This window comes from Pezoporus wallicus, unplaced genomic scaffold, assembly GCF_028554395.1.
Source record: "Pezoporus wallicus isolate ANWC-B61680 ecotype Strahan unplaced genomic scaffold, APGP_CSIRO_Pwel_v1 scaffold_3294, whole genome shotgun sequence".
In the NCBI taxonomy this organism is placed as follows: Eukaryota; Metazoa; Chordata; class Aves; order Psittaciformes; family Psittacidae; genus Pezoporus; species Pezoporus wallicus.
Window position 1 is genome coordinate 14,681,667 of NW_026635478.1, and position 21,992 is coordinate 14,703,658.

At 40.9% G+C, this 21,992-nt stretch overlaps 1 protein-coding gene across 3 annotated transcripts in view; it reads left to right on the plus strand.

The window, feature by feature from the left end:
- The window catches only part of RIMKLB (ribosomal modification protein rimK like family member B), a 45,789-nt gene that overhangs the window by 16,854 nt on the left and 6,943 nt on the right, over nt 1–21,992 (plus strand). For all 3 annotated transcript variants that reach the window (XM_057429352.1, XM_057429358.1, XM_057429342.1), the window contains exon 3: nt 20,523–20,753. In XM_057429352.1, the coding sequence (XP_057285335.1) occupies nt 20,523–20,753 (231 nt within the window). The remainder of the gene's footprint in view (nt 1–20,522; nt 20,754–21,992) is intronic.

Sequence of the window (21,992 nt, forward strand, 5' to 3'; positions counted from 1 at the left end):
GAAGGGGAATGGGGTGCACTGACACAGTAAATAGGGTAGGTGATTCCATTTGCAGTAGTAGTTGTAACATCACTGAAATGATATGCTCAAAATTCATGCTGTCAGATCCTATTTCTTGGCAGTTTCTGTCATTGAGACATGGTAGGGAAACATAGCAATCAGAAGATCGATAAATATCTCCCTTGAGTTCTAAGAACTTGATTTGAAAGTGCCCTCTAGGTATCTAGCCTGTTGTCTTGTTGTGCTGGTACAATGTTGTGGAGCTTCTGGGGGTAGGGATTTCCTTTTAATTTAAGCTTTTTTTCAAGAACAGAAGAGGAAGTTGTTTGTAAAAAGTTGTGTATTCCCTTTAGTTGTTCAGAATATAAAACTATTTATTGTTTGAGAAGTGTTTTAGGATTAGGAATAAGTAGCATTGGCAGAGCTGTTGGATCCCACTACAAATGTGATTCTCATTACGTGCATCTGATATGCTCACTGTGACAACACTGGGCATCCCCAGCCACTGGGAAGGCAAAAGGGATTTTAACCCAGCTAAAGCCGGTTGGTCCCTTCAAAACTCTTTCTGGTAGTTGTTCAGATTTTATACTCTAGGTTGGGCTGAGCCCTGTAAATGCTTACCCCATACTGGTCTAGTTCCCTCAGGAAGACAGTCATGCTTTTGTTGCTGTCCTGGACAAACATTTTCACAACCAGCTGATACAGGCAGCTGAGTGTCAGCCAGCCCCCCTAACTGTTGTAACCCTTTATCTTAACTACCACTTTCCAGTCTCTTCTGTCATAGTATGAGGTCAGTTTTCTCTGCCAGGTGTGGTCAGGCACTTCTAGTGCTTTGCAAGCATGTAATCTTTGCCCATCTCCACTGAGCCTGCTCAGGCCTTTACTGAGCCATCACATGGAGGGAAGAGTTGGCAGCATATAGAAGCTGAAGTCTGGGGCATTTGCCTCAGACTTCTCTTAAGACTTCTGTATGAGGTGTGGTAAGTAATGGAATGCAAGTGTATTTCTTCCCAGGTTCATGCCCTGCCTTAGAGTTATAATATTTTCATTTTTGACCTGGTAGGTACTTGCTTTATATAACACAAAACAGATTAATATGAACAGAGAGAGACTGACTTAGGAAGACTGTGTAGCCTAATGGCTGTATCAATATTTGGATTCCATATCCAAGTAACTATCCTTGAATGATGAGGTAAAAGAGTATCTCTACCGCCAAATACTTACTGTGAAAAATGCCAAAATTCCATTGTGAACCTGATGTGAAAAGTCAAGCTTCTGCTTCCAAGTTTTATTCTCCAAATAGTACTGTGAAAGTCTTCAGTTCTGAATTGATTCTCTCGCTTTCCCCCACCCTCAGTAGAAGTTGACTGACTTCATATTTTAATTAGCTCTTGAAGCTGTTTAGACCTGATAGAGAATCATCTGAGGGGTTAATTTTTGGTAGAAACATTACTTAAATAACTGAGAAGAAATTAAATTTGGCACTCAAGGGAATTGTGGTCTTTAGTGGTTTTGTTTGGTTTTGCTACCTTGGGACCATTTGTTCAAACAGTATTTTGAAAACTGACAGTACCATGTATCATGATAGAACAGAAACGTTGCTTCAGTACAGAAGAGTGTAACTTACCAGTAGTAGATGGTTTTGGAGATTGAGATCACAGGTTTTTGGGTTTTTGTGTTTTGTTTTTTTTTTTTTTTTAGTTTTGCAACTGTTTTACTTTGTAATCCCCACATAATAAGAATCTGAACCTTTTATGTCTCTTTGAAAACACAGATGAAGTCCTCACTAATATTGTTGTATGAGCAAAGTGGTTTACCAGTGCGTGCAGGAACAATCTGCAATCTTGGGGTTTAGTACTTAAGTTTAGGGTGTCTACAGCGACATACTGTACCTGCTGAAAAGTTGTATGAGGTATTCTTTGATATTGTGTATGGATCTTATGTCACCCATCTTAACATTACAATGGGCCAAACCTGTCCATTATAAACCAGTTTTTTATTCCTTATAATTTGTCCTCTATTAATACACTGTCACCCCTGAAATCTTAAATGTCTGAGGGAGCTCTGGAAATGTTCAGCAGAACGATTCAGTGGAAGGAGGGCACTTCAAGAGAAAAGAATGTTTTTCTATTTTTCTCTAAATTTGCAAGTATGTTTTTGGAAGAACTAGCTTGGAACAGGAGCTCAGTTTGGCTGAAGTGGCTTGTTATACCCATGAAAGTAGACATAAATTTGTCCCAAGTTATTATCCTTTAACAAAATAGTCTGTTAAGCATCTTAATGGCTTATTTAAGCTTCACAGTGAAAATACTGTAAACGTACCCCTCTATTGTGCAAAAGGAAAACAAAAAAGGACCTCTGGTGTTGTAGCCTTGTCTATTGTGGGATGGACTACAGTTTGGTCTGAGCACACAATTTATAATGGGTATTTCCTGTTGGTTATCCCTCCTCACTGACAGAAAGACCTGAGTGAAGTAAAGTCCTCTATTCAGATATAGCAGGGATAAGAGTTAAATTGGTTTGGGACAGGGGGCTTGGTGTCAATAGGGAAAAGCATGTTCTGTAAATGTGCTGAAACAGGCAGTGGTGACCGAAAGAGACTGCAGTGAAACTCTTGCTGGTTAAGAAATTGCTTCCCTCAAGAAGGAAATTGGAAGTGGAAACCAGTGGGAACATGGGCTGTGCGTTGAAACTCCCTTGGGAAGAGATGCCAACCAAACAAGGAGCTTCAAATGGAAAATAAGCTAGGAGGCAAGGCAGGAAACTGAGTGGCTAGAGTGGTATTCAGAATTGCAAGCAAAGAAGCTACTTGATGGTAGGAGAAATCTGTAGTTTGGACATGAACTGGAAGAATAAGGAGGGACAGGAAGGAAGTGAAAGTATAAGTGTTACATCTAGGGGGATGAATCCTATGGGGGTGACTGGAGCAAAGCAAGCTGCTTGCAGTACTTGCTTGCTTCCAGTGCCTGGGGTGAAATCAGACCTTCAGAGCTTTTCTTTCTTGCAGAGAAAAACATTTCTCTGCCAGCTGTTAACACAAATATTTGCTGACAGGAGAGCCCAATTCACCTTAAGTGCTGATCCACATAGAGGCTGCTGGCCCAGTGCTGCTGACACTTGGTTGTCAGCTGCAGTGTCAAAGGACTGTATGGTAGGCAAAACTGTTCTAAGATTCATGTGCAATTCCACCAGTGTCATGTTTGTGTTACTTAGGTGTCAAGTGATTAAGTTTGCTTTTGATTATCTGCTAAATGTAAAGATAAAATACTATTCTGAGTAGCAAGAGCAAGTACCCCAAATCAGAAATTGGCAAAAACAAATTTGCAGCTTTGGCTCCTTTATTGTGTATCTGTTTCCAGATATTACATTTTAAATTACTTGATCGCACGCTACTTTTTATTGGACGCTACTTTTTCATTGAACTCCTTAGAGTACCAGGGTGTTCTGCTCTGGAAACGTAACTTGCAGCATAGTGAGGGAGAGGTCTATTTGTAGGATTCCTTCTGTGTGGTCACAGGCATTTATGACATTGAAGCAGAATATTGCTGGAAGAAAACTGTTAGTCTGGTGATTTAAATTGGGACTGCTCAGAAATTGCCTTTAATTAAATGTTTTTGCATTTTCTGAGTGCCCAAACTTTGGATGCTAGGATAAGCTTTGGAAAAGAGCTGAACGCTTGCATTCACAAATAAAATCAGTTGAAGCAGCATCAGCAACTGAGGAATCATCGTCTCCCAAATGTTGCATCTAGAATTCATTTATCCTTTATCTCTTTGTTTCCCTTCCCCATGCTGAAAATCAGTAAAATGCTCACTGGTTTCCTGTGGTGCTGACAAAATAAGTTAAGTCTGTGAAGCATTTAGATATTACTGTGATGAGCACAATAAATTAATCTCAAGAAGAAATGATTAATTGTGTGTTTCAAAGAAGGATTTCAGTACACCAATCCATGGACTACACACTGAACAATGTAAAAGAAGATACAGTCCTCAGTAGCTGCTTGTGTGATTGCTGTACCTCCTGTGAAGGTTAGATAAATGGGGGGGGAAGAATGTTTGTTTGTATAACTGAAAACAGCAGATCATTGCTGCAGACATATCCTTAGTTGTGGCTTTTGCTAACGTTTGTGTGCTTGACTTTCTGGCTTCAAGAGTTCTCTCTTAATGTAGCTTTTTAATGTAATACCGTGTATGCACATTCTCTGTAAATAATGTATGTGCAGGCATGTAGGGACTGTGCTGGATCTATCTGTTTACTAGCTAGGCTTTGGAAAACTTGGGTGTAGGGAAAAGGGAAAAACAGGAGTGATGTAGTGATAACCATTGGTTTTAGATATATATATATATATATACACACACACACATATATATATACACACACATATATATATATATATATATATATATATATATATAGCGTTACTTGGGTAACCCAGTACTCTGTCCTTGAATAGAAGTCCATGAATATATTTACATTCAAGATATGTATATATCCTGTCATTGAGACTGAGGAATTATCTCTCCAAATACCTGGAGAGGTTGTGCTTGTGCCTTGTTCTCCCTTGTACTTGTTTAATGAATATGTAAATTGGCATGTCCCCATTGTCATTAAACTTCTCAACTGCTTTGGAAAATGGCTTATACCATTCCTGGAATTCTTTCTGTTTGAGTTTGTTTGAAGCCATTGCTTTCAGTGTTTGTTCCATATTTTTTTGAGGTGCCTTTCAGGCTCTTTTTGATGTTTAAGAACATCTTCATGTATGTAAAAAAGTAATGTATTACTTTTGTCTATAGACATACAAATACAATACAAAACGTAAAAATACAAAGTATTGGACCTGTTGTTCCTCGATGAGGAACAGACCCCAGGGTGGGTGACAAGGCAGGATGATGTGGTTTGTGTTGAGCCATTTCTTACTAGGAGGTAAGGAAAGGAGCAGTAGTGAACCTGAGCCTGCCGTGATAGAGGCAGTCAGTTGTTACCATCTTGAAATTATTTTTTAGGAGTTCCAGGGTTTCTTGCACCAACCACATGTATCTTTTAGGTTACTCTTCTAGAAAACACGCATCCAAATCCAACCTTTTAATGTTGTTGAGAGGTGGCTTTCATTCCTATATCGTGTCTTTTCTGTCTCAGTGAGGATTTTTATTAATAACAGAAGCGCATATATCAAGTTCTCCTGCTGGTGTTCTGTGTGTCCCTGTTTCTCTGACTTAGATGATCTTTGTGAATATCCTGTAGACTAAGATTAAAGGCTCTCCTTTGCCTGGGTTGCAGTTCTTGTCTGCTTGTTCCCAGTGAGACAAGTGGTTTTGTAATTGTACCTAGAAAATTCTTTAAAGGTTTGGAGTAGCTCTTAACTTGTTCTACAAAACTAGATTCAGACTCAGCTCAAGACCTAAAGTGAACTACCTTTTGTGCCTCTGACAACTTTCTGCATCTTTCTGTGGAGGACAACATTGTTGGATGAATGCTTCTGCCAGGAGGATGGAATGTTGGTGAGCAAGGCCTGTTTTCAGTTGTTTATTTGTAGCTTAACAATAAAAGTTTCACAGCTTTTTCCACCTCATGTTCCTTACTTTGCTTTCCAGACAGTGTTTGCCTTTATCATATACTGAATTTCTTTTCAAATCCCTTTCCAAGTTTCACTGTGGTCAGGGAATCAAGCTGTGGTTCCACCTCCCCTCCCAGCTGTCAAACCTATAGAGGCACTTTCCACTTCCAGCATGAAGAACTCCTCAGATGATATTGATTGTGCAAAAGAAAGGAAGGACATTTCCCAGTGAGCCCACAAATCTATTTTGAGCTATGAAGTAGTGCACTGTGGAGCATGCATCCTGCTGCTGCAGCCACGTAAGAGAATCATAGTCACTGAGATTGGAAGGGGTGCTCAAAGTGCCCAACTTGAAAGCTAGAGAGAGGCAGCTCTGAAGTTAGATTAGGTTGCTTGGGTCATATCCAGTTGGGTTTTGAATATCTCCAAAGTCAAAGCCTCCACAGCCTCTCAGGGCCATCTCTCACAAAGTCTGACCACTCTAACAGAGGGAGAAGGGAATCCAAATATATTGTCACAACTCTGTTTGCAAGTTGCATTTGTCTGTTGGTAGTCTCTTGACTAGCTCTGCATACTCCAAAACTGCGTGTCTGTGGTGTGCTCCTTTGTGTGGAGCACAAACCCTCTTCCTCAGTTCCACAGTGTGTCCTTCTGAAAGAGCCTTTAGCCGTTCACCACAGTACTCTAGGCATGCAAAGTGTCTGGCTGCCAATGAGGAGAGATGGTGGGTTAGAGACATGCTGTAAGCATAGGTAGAAAGGTAGTGAGAAATTACTTAACAACTGGAAGTTTTTGAGATGTGCATGTTCATATCCTGCTTCCTTTTGTTTTTCTGTCAATTTTCCCAGGATCATTCTGGCCTAAGACTGAAATGGTTCTTTGTGCACTCCTCCTTACATGCTTGGGACTAAAGGTGAGGCAGGATGCTGAAAGTGCATGCCCTTTGTGGATGCTTTGAGGTGAAAAGGTCTGTGGCTGCAGGTGAAAGGGATGCCATCCATACATGTAAACTGCATGTCTTAACGCTTGTAATTGTTTGTCATGCTCAAACAAGGCTGGTAGCTGGCCTTTATAGCAATTTTGCTGCAAATTTTTCTTTTGTGGTAGAGTGGGAGCCACTGAAGAATGTATTATCTGCATAGGACAGGAGAGCAAGAGCTGGAGAAAGAGAAACTGGTCTGACAGGCTTTTTTTTTAACCAAGGTTTACAAAGCTGGGTTAGCACAGTGACCACAGAGTTGTAAATGTAAGAAAGAGAAAAAAAAAAATCAAATTACAAGGAATTCTACAGACTGAAAATGGTGCTATCTTGACAATTTAAGTGTTAGGTCTGATCAGACCCTACAGTGAGCTGGTTCAGCTTGCGATACCCACAGAAATTAAATTCCACAACAGAAGAGTTTTCTGCTGGTGTTACCTGCTTACCAGTGGGGCTGATGAGCATTAGGGACTGGGGTGGTACTTCATGCCAATGTAGGATTGCATGGGGCTGGAAAGTAAAACTGTTGCTGCAACTCAGTGACTGAAATTGTTTTAGAAACACAGTATTATGTGTTTTGTCCAACACAGATTTCTAAAGAGGTGCTTATTTCTTCCCCTTTCTCACTTGGGTTTTCCAAGGTGCGTGGCATGCACTTAAACCTTTTCCTCTAAGAATTTTTAATATTTTTAAATTGATCAAGGCATAGTCTAGGAGTGAGTGTAAATTATTGTTCTGTTACTGGTAACAGATCAAGAGTGGGATTTGGTAATGAGATTTTCATGATTCTGTTCCTGTAAAGTGGAAGAACTTGAAGAAAAATATAACCTGCAAATATTTAAAAGGATATTCTTAGAGGAATCTATGGAGGAATGAGATAAATGAACTAAGGAGATTTGTCATACCTGATGCTGGTAAAAAAAAAAAAGCTGCTGTTTCCATCTCTACTGTTGGTTTGTTTCTGATGAGATCAGTAGCCCCTCAATGCTTTTTGTTTCTTTGTAAATTGGGCAGATGTGTATTTCAGGAAAGACAAGACAAAAAGAGCTTTAAAGGTTGTAGTGCAGAATAAATGCGTATAAAGATATTTAACAGCTTCTAGGGGTTGTTAAACTCGGGACTACATTTACAATCTAGAGATTAGTGATAAAATAGCTAATCTCTTAAATGTGCTGCCTTCAAAGGTCAAACCAAGGTGACAGTGGGGAATGTCCCTTCTGCTTGCTTTAGCCTGCTGTCTGTGAATACAACAGTACTGCTGCATGATTTCTTTCTTTGCCTGGTCTGGTTGGAAAGGCTGTAATTCTGAGGAGCATTTTCTTTTAAGAAGATAGTTCCAGATTGTGTGGAATGTCTTGATTAGGGAACATACAAAGCAAATGTCTCAATCAGTTAATATCTTAACATCTTTTTGGCACTAGGTGGGAGCTTCTGCATTCAGAACAGGTGAGAAATAATACTGTGGTGTTATACTTGTATTTTCATTACAGCATGGGCATGGAGCATGTGTGCAGCTACTGCAGTGTAGTTTTAACCTGCTAAAGCTGGGAAGCAGAAACAAGCCCAGTGAGCAAGCTTACAGAAATATGGAAAAGGTGGAATTCTTCCTTCTCTAGCTTTTGCTTTGTGTATGGTTTTATATTAATGTCTGTTAAAGACGTTTTGGGTTGTATCTTCTGGTCTCGAACAATTTTTTTATTTTGGGTTTTGTTTTGGGTATTTTTTGTGTAGGAAAAGGCTGTACTCATGAAGAGACCTGGAGCTATTGTAAAAAAAAAAGGACATACAGAAACTCCCTGGCGATGAGAGTTAATGTTATCTGTGCAAGCTTTGGAATCTGTTTTAGCTCAAACTTCCCCTGAAATAGTGTCATTAAATTCCTTGGTGTAAGAAGGATACATTGTCTCCAAAATAAGTGCCTCCAGTTAATGCAGTTAACTTAATGCAGTTTTGCCTAGAAAGTCCTTAGGCTGTAATGACAGGTTGAAACAGTAAGTTGAGGGGATCTTTTCATTCCCCAGAATTCAGGCTCAGTTAAACACGTTTGGAAACACTTGGGAGGTACAGGTAGTTCTGTATTATTTATTAACAGTTTCAGACAGTGTGCTTCTAGGTATCTTTTCTGTTATGGGAGACAGATAAGAAAGCTACATGTCTTCATTACAGCTTTGTTGAAAACTCACATAGGATGAATTCAGCAGTTTGCCTAAGTTAATAAGTTAATAAAAGGTTGAATTCCTGAGATGGAATTGGTTGGTGGCAGAGAGAGGAGTAGATTTTTTGGCATTGAGGGAGAATTATAGATTCATCTTATATGGGAGGAGACATCTGCCTTCCTGGGTTGCTCGAATTCTCTCTCTGTATTTTCCTCTGGATTTCTTTCTGCTTTTGGAAAGACCTTCCCAATTATCTTATCTTTTTTTCAGGTGTGTCTTGAATTTTTTTTTTTGTCTTCACCTGCTGTTTAAAATGAACAGAGGTTGGACATTCAAACCATGGAAGAGTATGCTGGTTTGGCTGGGATGAAGTTCATTTTCTTCCCAGTAGCTGTGCAGTGCTGTTTTGGCTTTAGTCAGAACAGTGCTGATAACACACCAAGGGTCAGTTGTTGCTCAGTGCTGCTTACTCTGATCCAAGGACTTTTCAGTCTCTCGTGCTCTGCCAGTGAGAAGGTTGAGAAGGAGCGTAGCCGGGACAGTTGACCTGAGCTAGCCAATGGGATATTTCATACCAAAGAACATCATGCTCAGTATAGTAACTGGGTTTTATCTCAACCCACAGATTCTCATTCTCCCCCACATCCCACCAGTGGCAGGGAGTGAGCAATCAGCCCCCTGATGCTTAGTTGAGGTTAAATCACAACAGTCCTTTTTGGCACCCAACGTGGGCCTCAGTGGGTTGAGGTAACAACAAATGTGAATAGAATGTGTTAGAACAAGTCTGTTATAACTGTTAGTTATATAGCTTAATAGTCTCTGGTCACAGTGATTTATTTGCTGTCAAAGTTGGTTTGTTCTTAAAAGTTGCAGTATGTAGTACCTTAGTTGCAATATATGTTGCCTGTTGTGCTGTTTATCACGCGTGGGAACTGGTCTAAGGTTATCATGTTCTATTTTGTAACACTGGCTAATGGTACGATAGAATTTCTGGTTGTGAAACTAATCTAGTATTTGTACTCAGCATTGCAGTCACCTCTGTTCTTTGGGAGCCATCTGTCAGAAACTATTAATACTAACACCTTTAAATTTTCTCCCTGAAGAGCCAGTCTGTGGAGGAGACATCTTCCCACATCTTCCCCACTCTGCTAATTACAGTAGCATCTGAGGATTTTGAAGATTTTGAATATCTTTGAGATGTCAAAACTAGCATGGTCCTATAACTAGGAAACAGCATGTTGCTGAGCATGTTCCAGGTTTTTAAGGTTAAACAACTGTTTAAGAATACCACACGGAGAGATCTGTCCCAAGGCTGGATAGTTTTGAGTGGCAGGGTGTGTAGAATAGTATGGGCAAGTACCTAGGCCAGTGGCACCTCCAGTGTTTTGTAACTTTACCCCTAAACAAGTGCAGTATCTGGAAAAACTAGTAAAATATTTGGAAAAAGTATGCTGTCACCTTGGCAATTTCAGAGAGGGATACATCACTGCAGTGTGCTGTATGCCTGTGCCCATTGAACCCTGGCTGACACTATTCAGTACCCTCAAGGGGAAAAGGAGGTCTCTGGATCTGACAGTAAGGTGACAGGCTCTGTGGCTACGCCAGCCCCAGTGACAGGCACTGCAGCTGAACCAAAGAACCAATCTGGCGTTACTGGGTGCTCCCTGTACAGAAGAAGAAATGAACACGAAAGTCAGCTTGTGTAATGAAAGAAGATGAAGCAGGGCGCCATCACAAGAGCAGGACGAAGAGACAGAGTAAGAGGTAACCACTCAGTCCCTATTCGTGAATGATGTGTGGGGATGTACAGAAATATTTCAGCCATCTTCCAGGTGAACACATTATCACCTGGCTGCTCTGGTGCTAGAGTAAACTGGGCTAGTAGGCTGGAATTAGAGAGTAGGGAAGCTTTCGAGGGAATGGGCATTGATGAGGTGACTGGATGGGACACAAGTCGTTGTCTGCTGGAAGCTTAAGTGTGAAGGAAAGGTATTCCTTAAAAGAAATTTATACGTCACTCAGGCAAATGGACTGCAATGGAGAGAGGTACCTGAGGGAATTAGTTGTGCTAGGGATGATTCATTATGACCCAGGTGATGTGCAGTTGCCCACAGATCCAGATGAAGTCCAGTGCAGACCTGGAGAGATGAAGTACCGATGGTGGATAAAGTGGCTTGCCAACACCCGCAGTATGAAGAAAAATTTCCTCCCTAGTGACTTGCAACTCAGCTGTAGAAAAACTGTCCAAAAAGTGGGGAAAGCTGTTCCAGGAGTTCCAGCAAAAAAGTGTGGTGAAAAACAGTAAATTCTGTTTGTGAGCCTAAACTTTCTCTTAATATGAAGAATCATTATATTCATTGAGAGCTTTGAAGGGAAATCTAATAGACAAAAGACAATCTAATCATGTTTATGCAGTGGCTGTACAGCATATATGCATGCATATAGTTGTACAAAAATTGGGGGACCCTTTTGAAATATTGGAGTCAAAATCATCTCCCTTCACTCAGTCTGAGCTGTGAGAGTGTGTGTTGTTATAATTCGAATAATTTAAAACTTAGATCAGCAGCTACACTTTTAATTTCAGTATATTTAAATGGATCTCATCCTGAATGTTTTTTCTTTGAGTTTATGCATTGGAAGATATTTAAAATTCTTCTAACTTTGCCCAGGAGAAAATTAGAGAAGCAGATGTGTGATGAGAACTTTTACATAAACTGGAAAAAGCAGAAGTCCACTTTTCTGGGTGAATTTCACTTTTTTCAAGGTGTTTGAGATTTCATCTTTTCCAACACTGGCTTGTTTTGTTTGATGAATCTTTTGATTTCCCTTTTGTGGCATTTTTATTTACACTTGTTTTTACAACACTCCATTTAAAATGCATCTTAGCAGTTTTATCACTAAAGTAGCCGTGTTTGGGAGTAGGGCTAAAATACTGAATATTTCTTTCTATTCCTGTTTGAACATTTTTGAAGTGGTCTCATGAAACGTATTTTTTTTATTAGTGATGCAGTTTCTTAATTGTGTGTTTATATACATATACTAATGATAGCTAAGGCTGTAACATTATTTCAGTCTAGTTTCCATGCTTACATACCTGCCATAAAATCAACTCTCAGAGCAAGATGGTTTAGAATTAGTGCTTATAATACAGCTTTCACATATGTGTTTATATGTGGGTTCATTCATTTCACATTTATGCATGACTCTGAAGAAGTGCTTGTGATTTGGGATTATAAGCAAACAATGTATTGTGACTAGAAATGTAGCTCAGAAACACAGATTTAGGCATAATCAGGTCAATCAGCTAGCATTGATTTAGTGAGATACATATATAGGCAACTCTTCTGTTCCCCCCTTTTTGCCTGAAGAGAACCCCTAAGGCAGAACGACCATAGTCACTTTGAGTGTTGTTACCCTTCCTAAGTTTTCCACCGTTTTTTGATAGCCTGTGCATGTCTAAGAAGGATTCCATGTTCTTCCTGGGGAAGGGAAGAGGTCCCCGAGTCCAGGAAGGGACATGAAGTAGAGCTGGTGTAAGTCAGTTACCTTCTTGCTTTCTGTTTGTTGCTGCAGCAGTGGCCTTTCGTGAAACTTTTCACAATACTTGCATTAGGAATTTACCAATTGAAGCTGAACCTTCTCCTCTTTATTTCTGTTCTCTGTTCAGGCATAGAAGGGTACAGGTACTGTTCTTGAGAGATAGTTTTATCTCTGCTATGTGTGAGTTCATTTGAACTACTGAGGTATGGAAATATATTTTGGTGAGAAGACGTTTGGTTTAGATTGTGTGGAGGATGAGATTGTGGTCATACTGAACCCAAGGGGTAAATTCCAGCGCTTGTTAACTTGGTTTGAAAAGCTAGTAAGTAGGATAGGAAGGGAGAGAAGATGAACTTGAAATACCCAGCACAGAACTACGGAAATCTGTTTCTGTCTACACTAGAGTGAAAAAATGCCTTGGTGATGCTAGATATCAAAGGAGCTTTTGCATGGCAGTGAAATTTTGGAGAAGTTGTGACAACTTAGTGTTCAAACAAATCATAGAACGGTTAGGGTTGGAAAGGACCTTAAGATCATCTAGTTCCAACCCCCCTGCCATGGGCAGGGACACCTCACACTAAACCATCTCATCCAAGGCTTCGTCCAGGCTGGCCTTGAACACTGCCAGGGATGGAGCATTCACAGCCTCCCTGGGCAACCCATTCCAGTGCCTCACCACCCTAACAGGAAAGAATTTCCTCCTTATATCCGATCTAAACTTCTCCTGTTTAAGTTTGAACCTGTTACCCCTTGTCCTGTCACTACAGTCCCTAATGAAGAGTCCCTCCCCAGCATCCTTGTAGGCCCCCTTCAGGTACTGGAAGACTGCTATGAGGTCTTCACGCAGCCTTCTCTTCTCCAGGCTGAACAGCCCCAACTTTCTCAGCCTGTCTTTGTATGGGACATGATCCAGCCCCTGATCATCCTCGTGGCCCTCCTGATAAACTGTGGCTGCCTGGTAGTAAATCATGCAGAGGAGAAAATGCCTGGCACCAAAGGGGTGTTAATAAATCCCTGGACTTCTGAAAATTCAGTTCTTAAGCTGCTGTTCAAAGTTCTAGTTCAAATAAAATTGCATTTAAATGCCATTTTTTTTGCTATGTATCGAGGAATTTGTGTTGCTTACAGTTGTTCTAGAAGATAGATATGTAAAGCTAAATCAATATTGCAGTGATTTTTTTGAGGTATAGAATATTTTGTTAATGTTACTTCTGCTAATTCTAAATTCTGCCACTTTTGCATCAGAATGTGTATTCGAAGTGTTCTGAGTTTTGAAAGTTTTAGAGATGTAGTTATGTTCGAGTTTGCGGAGGGAATGTGTATCTTGCTATTGCCAGTAATCTGCTGAAGTTTAGGGTATTTCCCTTTTGAGCTTTAAGCTTGTTTTTGTATGGTAATTAGGATGAACACATTTAATTCTGCAGGTAAACTTTCATTATTAAACGCTTTAGAACTTTGAACACAAGTATTATGTAGAATCTTGTGGCTGACAGTTAATGGGAGGATGAATGAATGCCAAGTAGTAATGTGGTATTTTGAGAAGAGGAGTGAGTTTAAGTTTGTAGAAAAATTCAGTGATTTTTGTTAGAACAACTGGTTAATTGGTAAAAGCAGGTAGCAGGGTGTGATCCAAGGAAAGGTTTGTGTGATGGAAGGCTGTCCTGCGTTCCCCAGTGAAATCAATTGAATTCATTATAGCCTGTTTGCTGAGTGTTCAGTTGACTGTTCAGTTGGGAGATGTTAGTAACTCAATGGATAGATGAATAAATTGGTACAATGAAGTTGAGAGAGCTGGAGACTTTCAGGATAGCATACAGATCTCTGAGGGAAAATCTGGGTAATATTTTGGGAAGTTCTCAGTCCCTCTGAGCTCCTGTTGGGAATGTGATGAGAGCTGGTATATGTTTAGTGCTTTTGAAAATTTGATTCTGATTTCATTTTCTGGGATGCAATATGCACAAATGGCTGTGCGTCATTCCACTTGCATGCTGTGCCTGCTAGAAATGTATTCCACATACTGGATCTGCCCCAATACTGAAACACTGTTTTTCCTGCTTCATTTTACCTGTTTCAGAGCAGTTGGCATTTACTAGGAATTTCACCAAAGACACAGGCAGTCACTGAAGTTAAATTCTTCTGAGAGGTGCCTGCTTGTGTCACCTGTGGCCATAAAAGTGAGGATACCTTTCTTAGCTGTCCGTGCTCTACAACGAATTATTTCACTTTGGGCACTTACTTACCTTAGTCGCACAGTTCTGTGAAATTTGGAATTCAGTTTGAAAGAAGGTGACTTAAATGCCTTGAGTATTATATGTGGCTGGATTTATGGCAGTACTGAAAGGGGAACTTCTGCAGTCCCACCTTCTGTGCATCATCCCTGCTCTTTTGATCCATTTGGTCGGAAAAGTAGTATGATAGGTCATGAACTTCCATGGGTTGCAAGGCAGTTACCAGTTGTCTTCAGGCACAGATTGAAAGGCTTGGTGTTTTTCATCATGGAAATCTGTTTACTGCTTTGTTTTTCTAATATACACGTAGAAGTAAAGATAAATACAGTGTTTGTCTCTAAGAAAGTTTCTTATTTATTACTCTTGTGTCACTGTCCTTTGGGTTTCTTCCCCAGGCCATAGCTACTACATTTCCAGCTACTTCAGCCTTTTCATCGATCAGTCTATCAGTTAATACTAATGATTCAAACTGTATAAAAATAGAAGCTTCATATCAGTAATTTGACTTGCATGTAAGAGTTCCCAATTTCCTTCTGCTTGTGTATTAAGTACTGGAAGCATTTAGCATTGTATCATACCATTTCATTGAAGAAGCTGGCTGTGGTTCTTGTGGTCACATGCTGTACTTTGAGGACTGGAATTTGAGTCTTAGGAACTTCGTGGTCTTGGTGACTCAGTTTGCTTTTTCTGACAGTTTTCCAAAATTACAATTTGGAGTGAAAATACTTTTATAATGTTATTTGATATTAACTGAGATTTAGCATTCGTTAAAAATGCCTGATGCAACTCTTTCAGATTTTGGACCTGTCTCATGGAACTATATTCCTTCTGCAAAAGCATTTCCATTGTTTCAGCTGAAAGTACAGTTGTTTATAACATGCAAATTGGACATGAGATACTGCTTTGCAGTAGCTGTTAATCTTCTGATGAACTGAGTTTTGTAGAGGGTGGAAGGGTTTTGTGTAGAGTACAGACTGAATAGAATGAGTTTCAGAAATGTCTAGCAATTTAAAATGCTGCTTGGGTTTAATTAAGATGTACAGAAACTCCACACACTATCTTGAAATCGTCATGCTTTTTAGCCGTCCATAATGCCAGCAATGCAGAAGTGCTTCTTAGAGTTTCTAAAGCACAAGCAAGTAGGATAACTGGGCAGATGAAGCACCAATGCTTATGAATCGTAAGAAGAGTGAGACTGCAGTTTAAGAACTTGCATTATCTGGCTGTGGTTGTAATTGACTTACAGAAGTGTCGTTGGCTTGCAAGCTGTACGCATTGAGCAGTATTTGGGCACTTAGATTGTCCCAGTTGAGCAGTGAGATTGTCAGAGAATCCCTTCACTGAGGCTTAAGCTCACGCATCTTCCCTTATGTTGTGCTGTGGGGTGGGAGTAAGCACATAGTCATCTTAGGGGTCTTAGCTGATGGGCAGCGACTTGTGAACTCAGGATAACTCAGTTTTGTTTGTATGTCTGTTTTTTTGAGGCTTTTTGTTTGGAATGTGTACCACTCTCTTAAGAGTGATGCTGTTTAACTGAGAAACTGATTGCGAGATAAACTTATCATAGGGAAGAAGACAGAAGGTACTAAAAAAACCCACTGCGTGCATGAATAAGGACTGAGAAGTTCCAGAATTTCGTGGTTTTCTTTTCCAAAGTATGTGCATCCACCTTGAAATGGCACTAACTCAGGTTGTTGAGAGGCAGCTGTCATCTTGAATATCTTGCTATGCAAGTAGACTCTACCATGTTAGTTGTTACTGTCTCAAGAACTTTCTTATGGTATAGATACATGTCTTCTCACTGGTGATAGATGTTTCTGCTTCTTTCTTCTGTCTTCACTAGGGTTTAATGCTGTGTCCGTTTTCTGTGGACTTCATGGGTTCTCATCTGTTTGGGCCAAAATAAGCCTTTTTAGCAGAGACCAGCTGCTTTGCATTTCAAGTTCACCTGCTGTTTTTGGGGGAATGAAAAGCAGGAGGACTGGTTAGGCCAGCTTACAAGGAATCATGCGTTTACCCACTCATTTCTGTCATGTGCTGCTTCGAGCTGTCTTCGAGAGATACTTGGGCCTTTTTGGCTTTATTTGGGAGATTTGGTGTAACTAGTTAAGTTTATTCAAGGTAATTACTGTTCACATTGCTGTAATTCCTTTTGTGCTTTCATCTGAATACCGTGGTGTTTGGTGTATAATGTTAAAGGTCTAGCACATTCCATTTTGGAGGGTTTTATCTTTCAGACGAAGGACGAAGAAAGCTGGTACTGAGGAAAATAACAGGTCTTGTTCAAGTGCAGGATTTACATCTGTTTTTATAGTGTGATATTCCAACTTGGGAGTCTTAGGGCCAAAGAATACCCAGACATTTTATGATAACCTAAGAAATTGTTCCCCAAACACTGGTGAAATGGTTGTTCTGTGTTGGTAAAGTTCATGGTATTAGATAAGCATGAGATTTCCTGGCTCTCGGCATTGGTACTTCAAAGGACTTTATAGCTGTCTGAGATAAACATGGAATTTCCTGACTCTCAGTGTTGGTACTTCAAAAGACTGTACAGCTGTGTTTGCCGTATCTGCAATGCCATGGGCATCCGCTGAGAAAGCCAGCAAATGGTCCAACTTGTTACTTGCCGAGGTTCTTTTGTATGATCTGAAGATCTTCTGTGTGATCTTCTGTATGTTTGTAAGGTCAGCTCATTGTATACAGTTAACTGTGATTGTAACTCACTACTGCTGTTCTGGGACCAGGTTGGTACTATCACTGAAAAAGGAGCAGTTCATTTCCATTACAGGCTGGCTGGATGGGCTGGGGCCAGTGTTAAGAGGTTCAACAAGGAAAAGTGCTGGGTCCTGCATTTGGGCCACAGCAACCTCCTGGAAATCCCCTTCTGGAAAAGGACCTGGGGGTGCTGATTGACAGAGCTGAACATAACCCAGCTCGTGCCCAGGCAGCCGAGAAGGCCAGTGGCATCCTGGCCTATATCAGCAGTGGTGTGACAGCAGGGCCAGGACAGTGATCACCCCCCTGTACTGGGCACTGGTGAGGCCGCGCCTCAAATCCTGTGTTCAGTTCTGGCCCTTCCCTACAAGAGAGACATTGAGGTGCTGGAGCGGGTTCAGAGAAGGGCAGCAAAGCTGGTGAAGGGTCTGGAGCACAAGTGTGATGAGGAACGGCTGAGGGAACTGGGGGTGTTTGGTCCGGAGGAGAGAAGGCTCAAGGGGGACCTTACTGCTCTCTACAACTGCCTGAAGGGAGGATGTAGTGAGGTGGGGGTCGATCTCTTCTCCCAGATAACAAGCAACAGGACAAGAGAAAACAGCCTCAAGCTGCACCAGAGGGAGGTTTAGATTGGATATTAGGAGAAATTTCACAGAGAGGGTGCTCAGGCATTGGAACAGGCTGCTCAGGACAGTGGTGGAGTTGTTGTCCCTGGAAGTGTTCACAAACGGTGTAGATGAGGCCCTCAGTGACATGGTTATTGGTGGCTTTGGCAGTGCTGGGGTAATGGTTGGACTTGATCTTAAAGGTCTTTTGCAACCAAGTTGATTCTGTGATTAAAAAGAAGTTTGGTTACCCCTTAACCAATCTTTTAGTAATATCTCTGTTACATTCCCTTCTCCGTCTTTGCATTCATAAGTTGGTTCTTCAGAAAAGAAATTAATTGTAAGAATTAAGATCTTCCGTGTTAACTGCTTTCTGCATGTCAGGGTGAATAAATGAAAGAATGACCATTAACCTGGTTGTTAACTGCTGGGTCTTGAATGGAATGCTGAACGCAAGCTTATTGCAAAATGGCAGAATCTCTCTCTCCTTTTTACTGTAATAAAGCTGCTTCTGTTTGCAGCACTGTGTTGCTGGGAGACTGCAGCTAATTTTTATGGTGTATGGCAGTAGTAGCGATTCAAATTATACATTTAATTGAGTAGCTCTTGTCTTTGTTTGTAAACTGTCTTCTGTAAAGGGAGAGAATGTTTTGTTTTGTTCTGGGAAGAACAGAATTCACACCAGAGAAAATGATGGAATCTGGAACAAAAGCTCAGATTGTTCTGTTGATAACATCATCGTACTTCCAGAGTCACTCTTGGGGGGGGTTGTGGCCTGGCAGAATTTACACCGGTCTGGTAGTCAAGTCTAATGCAGGTATGCAGGAGAATTCCAGGTGAGTGAATTCCACGTATCCTCAAAATGCTGTTTTTCTTTTTCAGGCTCTGTGCATAAAACTTCAGCATGTGATGTGACTTTAAAGTGAAACAGCAGAATAGACTCTGAGAGATTATAAATTGGAAAACTCTAGTTTTGGTTCCACAACACAGATGCAATGGCAGTTCTGGGTTTCCATAGAAAATTTAGTCCTCCTTAAAATGATTGCTACACAGCTTGCATGTGGATCAGGACATGCATGCAATTACAGTGGCAAAAGTGGGAGTAACTGGGTGTGCATCTAAATGAGAAAATACATGCATAAGCTAGAATCTGGCTACTAAGTTAAAAGCCATTTCTTTCTGAATCTGTACCCTTTTCTGGAGAAAGGAAATGGTTGTCCATTTCTTGATGTTCACATTCTGTTTAGGTTTTTAGCAGTGTTGCTTTCTATCTTGCTTGAGATGCCTCTATGTAATGGGGTGTGTGTTGTCTGAAGCCAGCTTGCTTAAACACGCAAGTCATGTCAGCTGCAATGCGGCAGTGCTTGGTGCTAATGAGGTGAGCAGCCAGAGCACCCGGCTGCTTGTGTTTGCTCCTATCTGTGCAGTTATGGCAGTGGGATTGGAAAAAGGGATTTGTCTTGGATGTGGCTCTGGTTTGGCCCTTCCAGAGTGTGGTTCCGTGTCTTGAGTACTGGACAGCAATTTCCACTTCCATTTTGGGAATTAGGTGGTTGCTTCATTATATTTAAGGAAGGTTCTAAAGTATGTCCTGACTGGGGAGAAGAAAAGAAAATGGGAAGTACAGAGAGAGGGACACCCTCCCTTCTTTCGTGCCCCCTCATTAATTCTAATGCACCTTGAAATGAAATGTATTGCCTGCCAATATGTGCCTTCAGGTTAAATAGATTTAAGTCTGTATTAGAAAAGTAACATCTTTGGAATATAGAGCTAATCGGGTAATTAATTTTGGCTAGATCTGACTAGTTACAGCTTTCATAGGCACAGAAATGCAGATGCGCTGTGATTTCTCAGCTCACCTGTCTCTTTTTTTAACCCTTAAGGTGCTGAAGTGTGAGCTGTCTTACTTTATACTTGAAATCAGAAAGTTTTAGTTTCAGTGTAAGGTAGATAAAGTGAATATCAAATCCTATTTTGTCTTTTCCCATCTTCAGGTGCCAGACTCTCTTCATTGAGCTTGATGCCTTCCATCCAATCCTATTGTATTCTCATTCCTGCAGCCTGTCTTTCAGTGTTCCTTTCTCAGAGACATGGTCTGTAAAGCTATAGGTCATGATTAAGTAATGCATTGGTCTTGGTGGCAAAGCTTGCTTTCCTTCTAGTTCCTACATTGATGTCACAGGGTGTTATCCTGTTAGCTGATAAAGTTATTTCTAAGTACTTATTTAGTATAAATCAGATTGTTTAAATTATCAATGTTAAAAATACTGCTTTGCTTTATTTTTTTCCTAAGGGTCATAGCTAACCTCTGTTACTTTGGCAGTGTGTTGTGTAATGTGATGCCACAAATAAAGGGATCAATAAAGATGGGACTGGGAACGGTATGAAATGATGGAGGCAAGAGCCTCCTGAGCTATGGATGCTGATGATATGAACTTAGTGTGTAGCTAACATTTATAGAAAGGATGGTTTGTCAACCTATAAAAAAAGTCTTTCACCCTGGGAAGGAGCCTAAGACTGTGTGCCCTAATACAGTCTGTTTTTTGCCTCGTCCTAGGTTAAGAGTGGCATTTGTGAAACAGCACAACTGACGAGATGCATTTTAGGGATAGTTGTGCTGTTATAGTGCTTACTGTTGATGTCTGGTATCTGTTGTGGTCGCATACAGTGCAGTATTTTTTTGCCTGTTTACCTTCTCCTGAAGACCTTGTAGTTGATCGGGATGTTTTTCTCCTCCTTCTCTAGGTCTCCGAGTGAATGGCGAGCTCATTACTGCTTACCCACAGGTGGTGGTTGTGCGTGTACCAACACCTTGGGTCCAGAGTGACAGTGATATCACAGTCCTTCGCCACCTAGAGAAGATGGGCTGTCGATTGATGAATCGTCCCCAGGCCATCCTCAACTGTGTCAACAAGTTCTGGACATTTCAAGAACTTGCTGGTCATGGTGTGCCTCTTCCAGACACTTTTTCATACGGTAAGGCTTTTGGACCAAATGTGTAACATAGTTGCCTACCATAATTTATGCTTTTGAAGTGCAGAAGGTATGAGTCAAGTTTTGGAAATCCATAGAATTAAGTTGCATGAGGTTTGTTCCTGTTGTGGTTTAAACCCAGTCAGGTAACTTGTTCACTCACTCCCCCCCCCCCCCCCCTTCTTTCCCTCCCCCTACTCCCAGAGGGACGAAGAGGAGAATCGAAAAGAATGCAACTCCCACAGGTTGAGATAAGAACAGTTTAGTAACTAAGGTATAACACAGATCACTACTGCTACCACCAATAATAACAATGATAAAGGAAATAACAAGGGAAGAGAATACAACACCTCAGCACCAGCCGACCGATAACTTGCCCCCCCTCAGCCCGACCAAGCACCGACCGATACCTCCTCCAACCCTGCAGTCCCCCAGCCCTTCGGCTAACTCCCAGTTACATCCTGGGCATGACATGCTGTGGTATGGAATACCCCTTTGGTCAGTTTGGGTCAGGTGTCCTGTCTCTGCTTCCTCCCGGCTTCCCCTCCTCCCTGGCAGAGCATGAGGCTCACAAAGTCCTTGGCCAAACCAAAACATCATTGTTATCAGCTCTGTTCCCAAGCCGAAAGTCAAAACACTGCGCTGCACCAGCTACCAAGAAGGAGAAACATGACTGCTACTGCTGAACCCAGGACAGTTCCACAAACAAGTATTCCATAACCAGAAAAGCAAATTAAAGTTGTAACACTTAGATTCTGGTTTTGGCTTTGTTGATTAGATGTGATGCTTTGGGAAGGGTACTTTAGCTGTACCTCAGCCTGCCAAGCAACTAACTTTGGTGTTACTACTAAACCACTTTGCACTGTTTTCCAGTTGTCTGAAATAACAGATAAGAACTTCGGGAGCTACATGTCATAGGACACTGTAAGGATCTAGACTTCAGTAAAATCTGAAAGGGGATTAAATTTCTGTATGAATAAAAAGATCTGCAAATATTTTGGTTATCGTGAAAGGACAGAAAGAGTACAGGCCCTCATGTTCACCTTGCAACAATTGTTTGGGACTTGTTTGCCACCAGAACAGTTAATTATTTGTTTCTTGTGTCTGCTTCTGGATTGTATGGTTTCTGACAGAGTGCTATATTAGAGGAACCATGAGTCTGAGCTACCCTTATGCTATTTCTGATTTTATTTACAGTATGTTAAAGAACTGAAGATACCTCTCAGCCTTCATTTTCTTCTG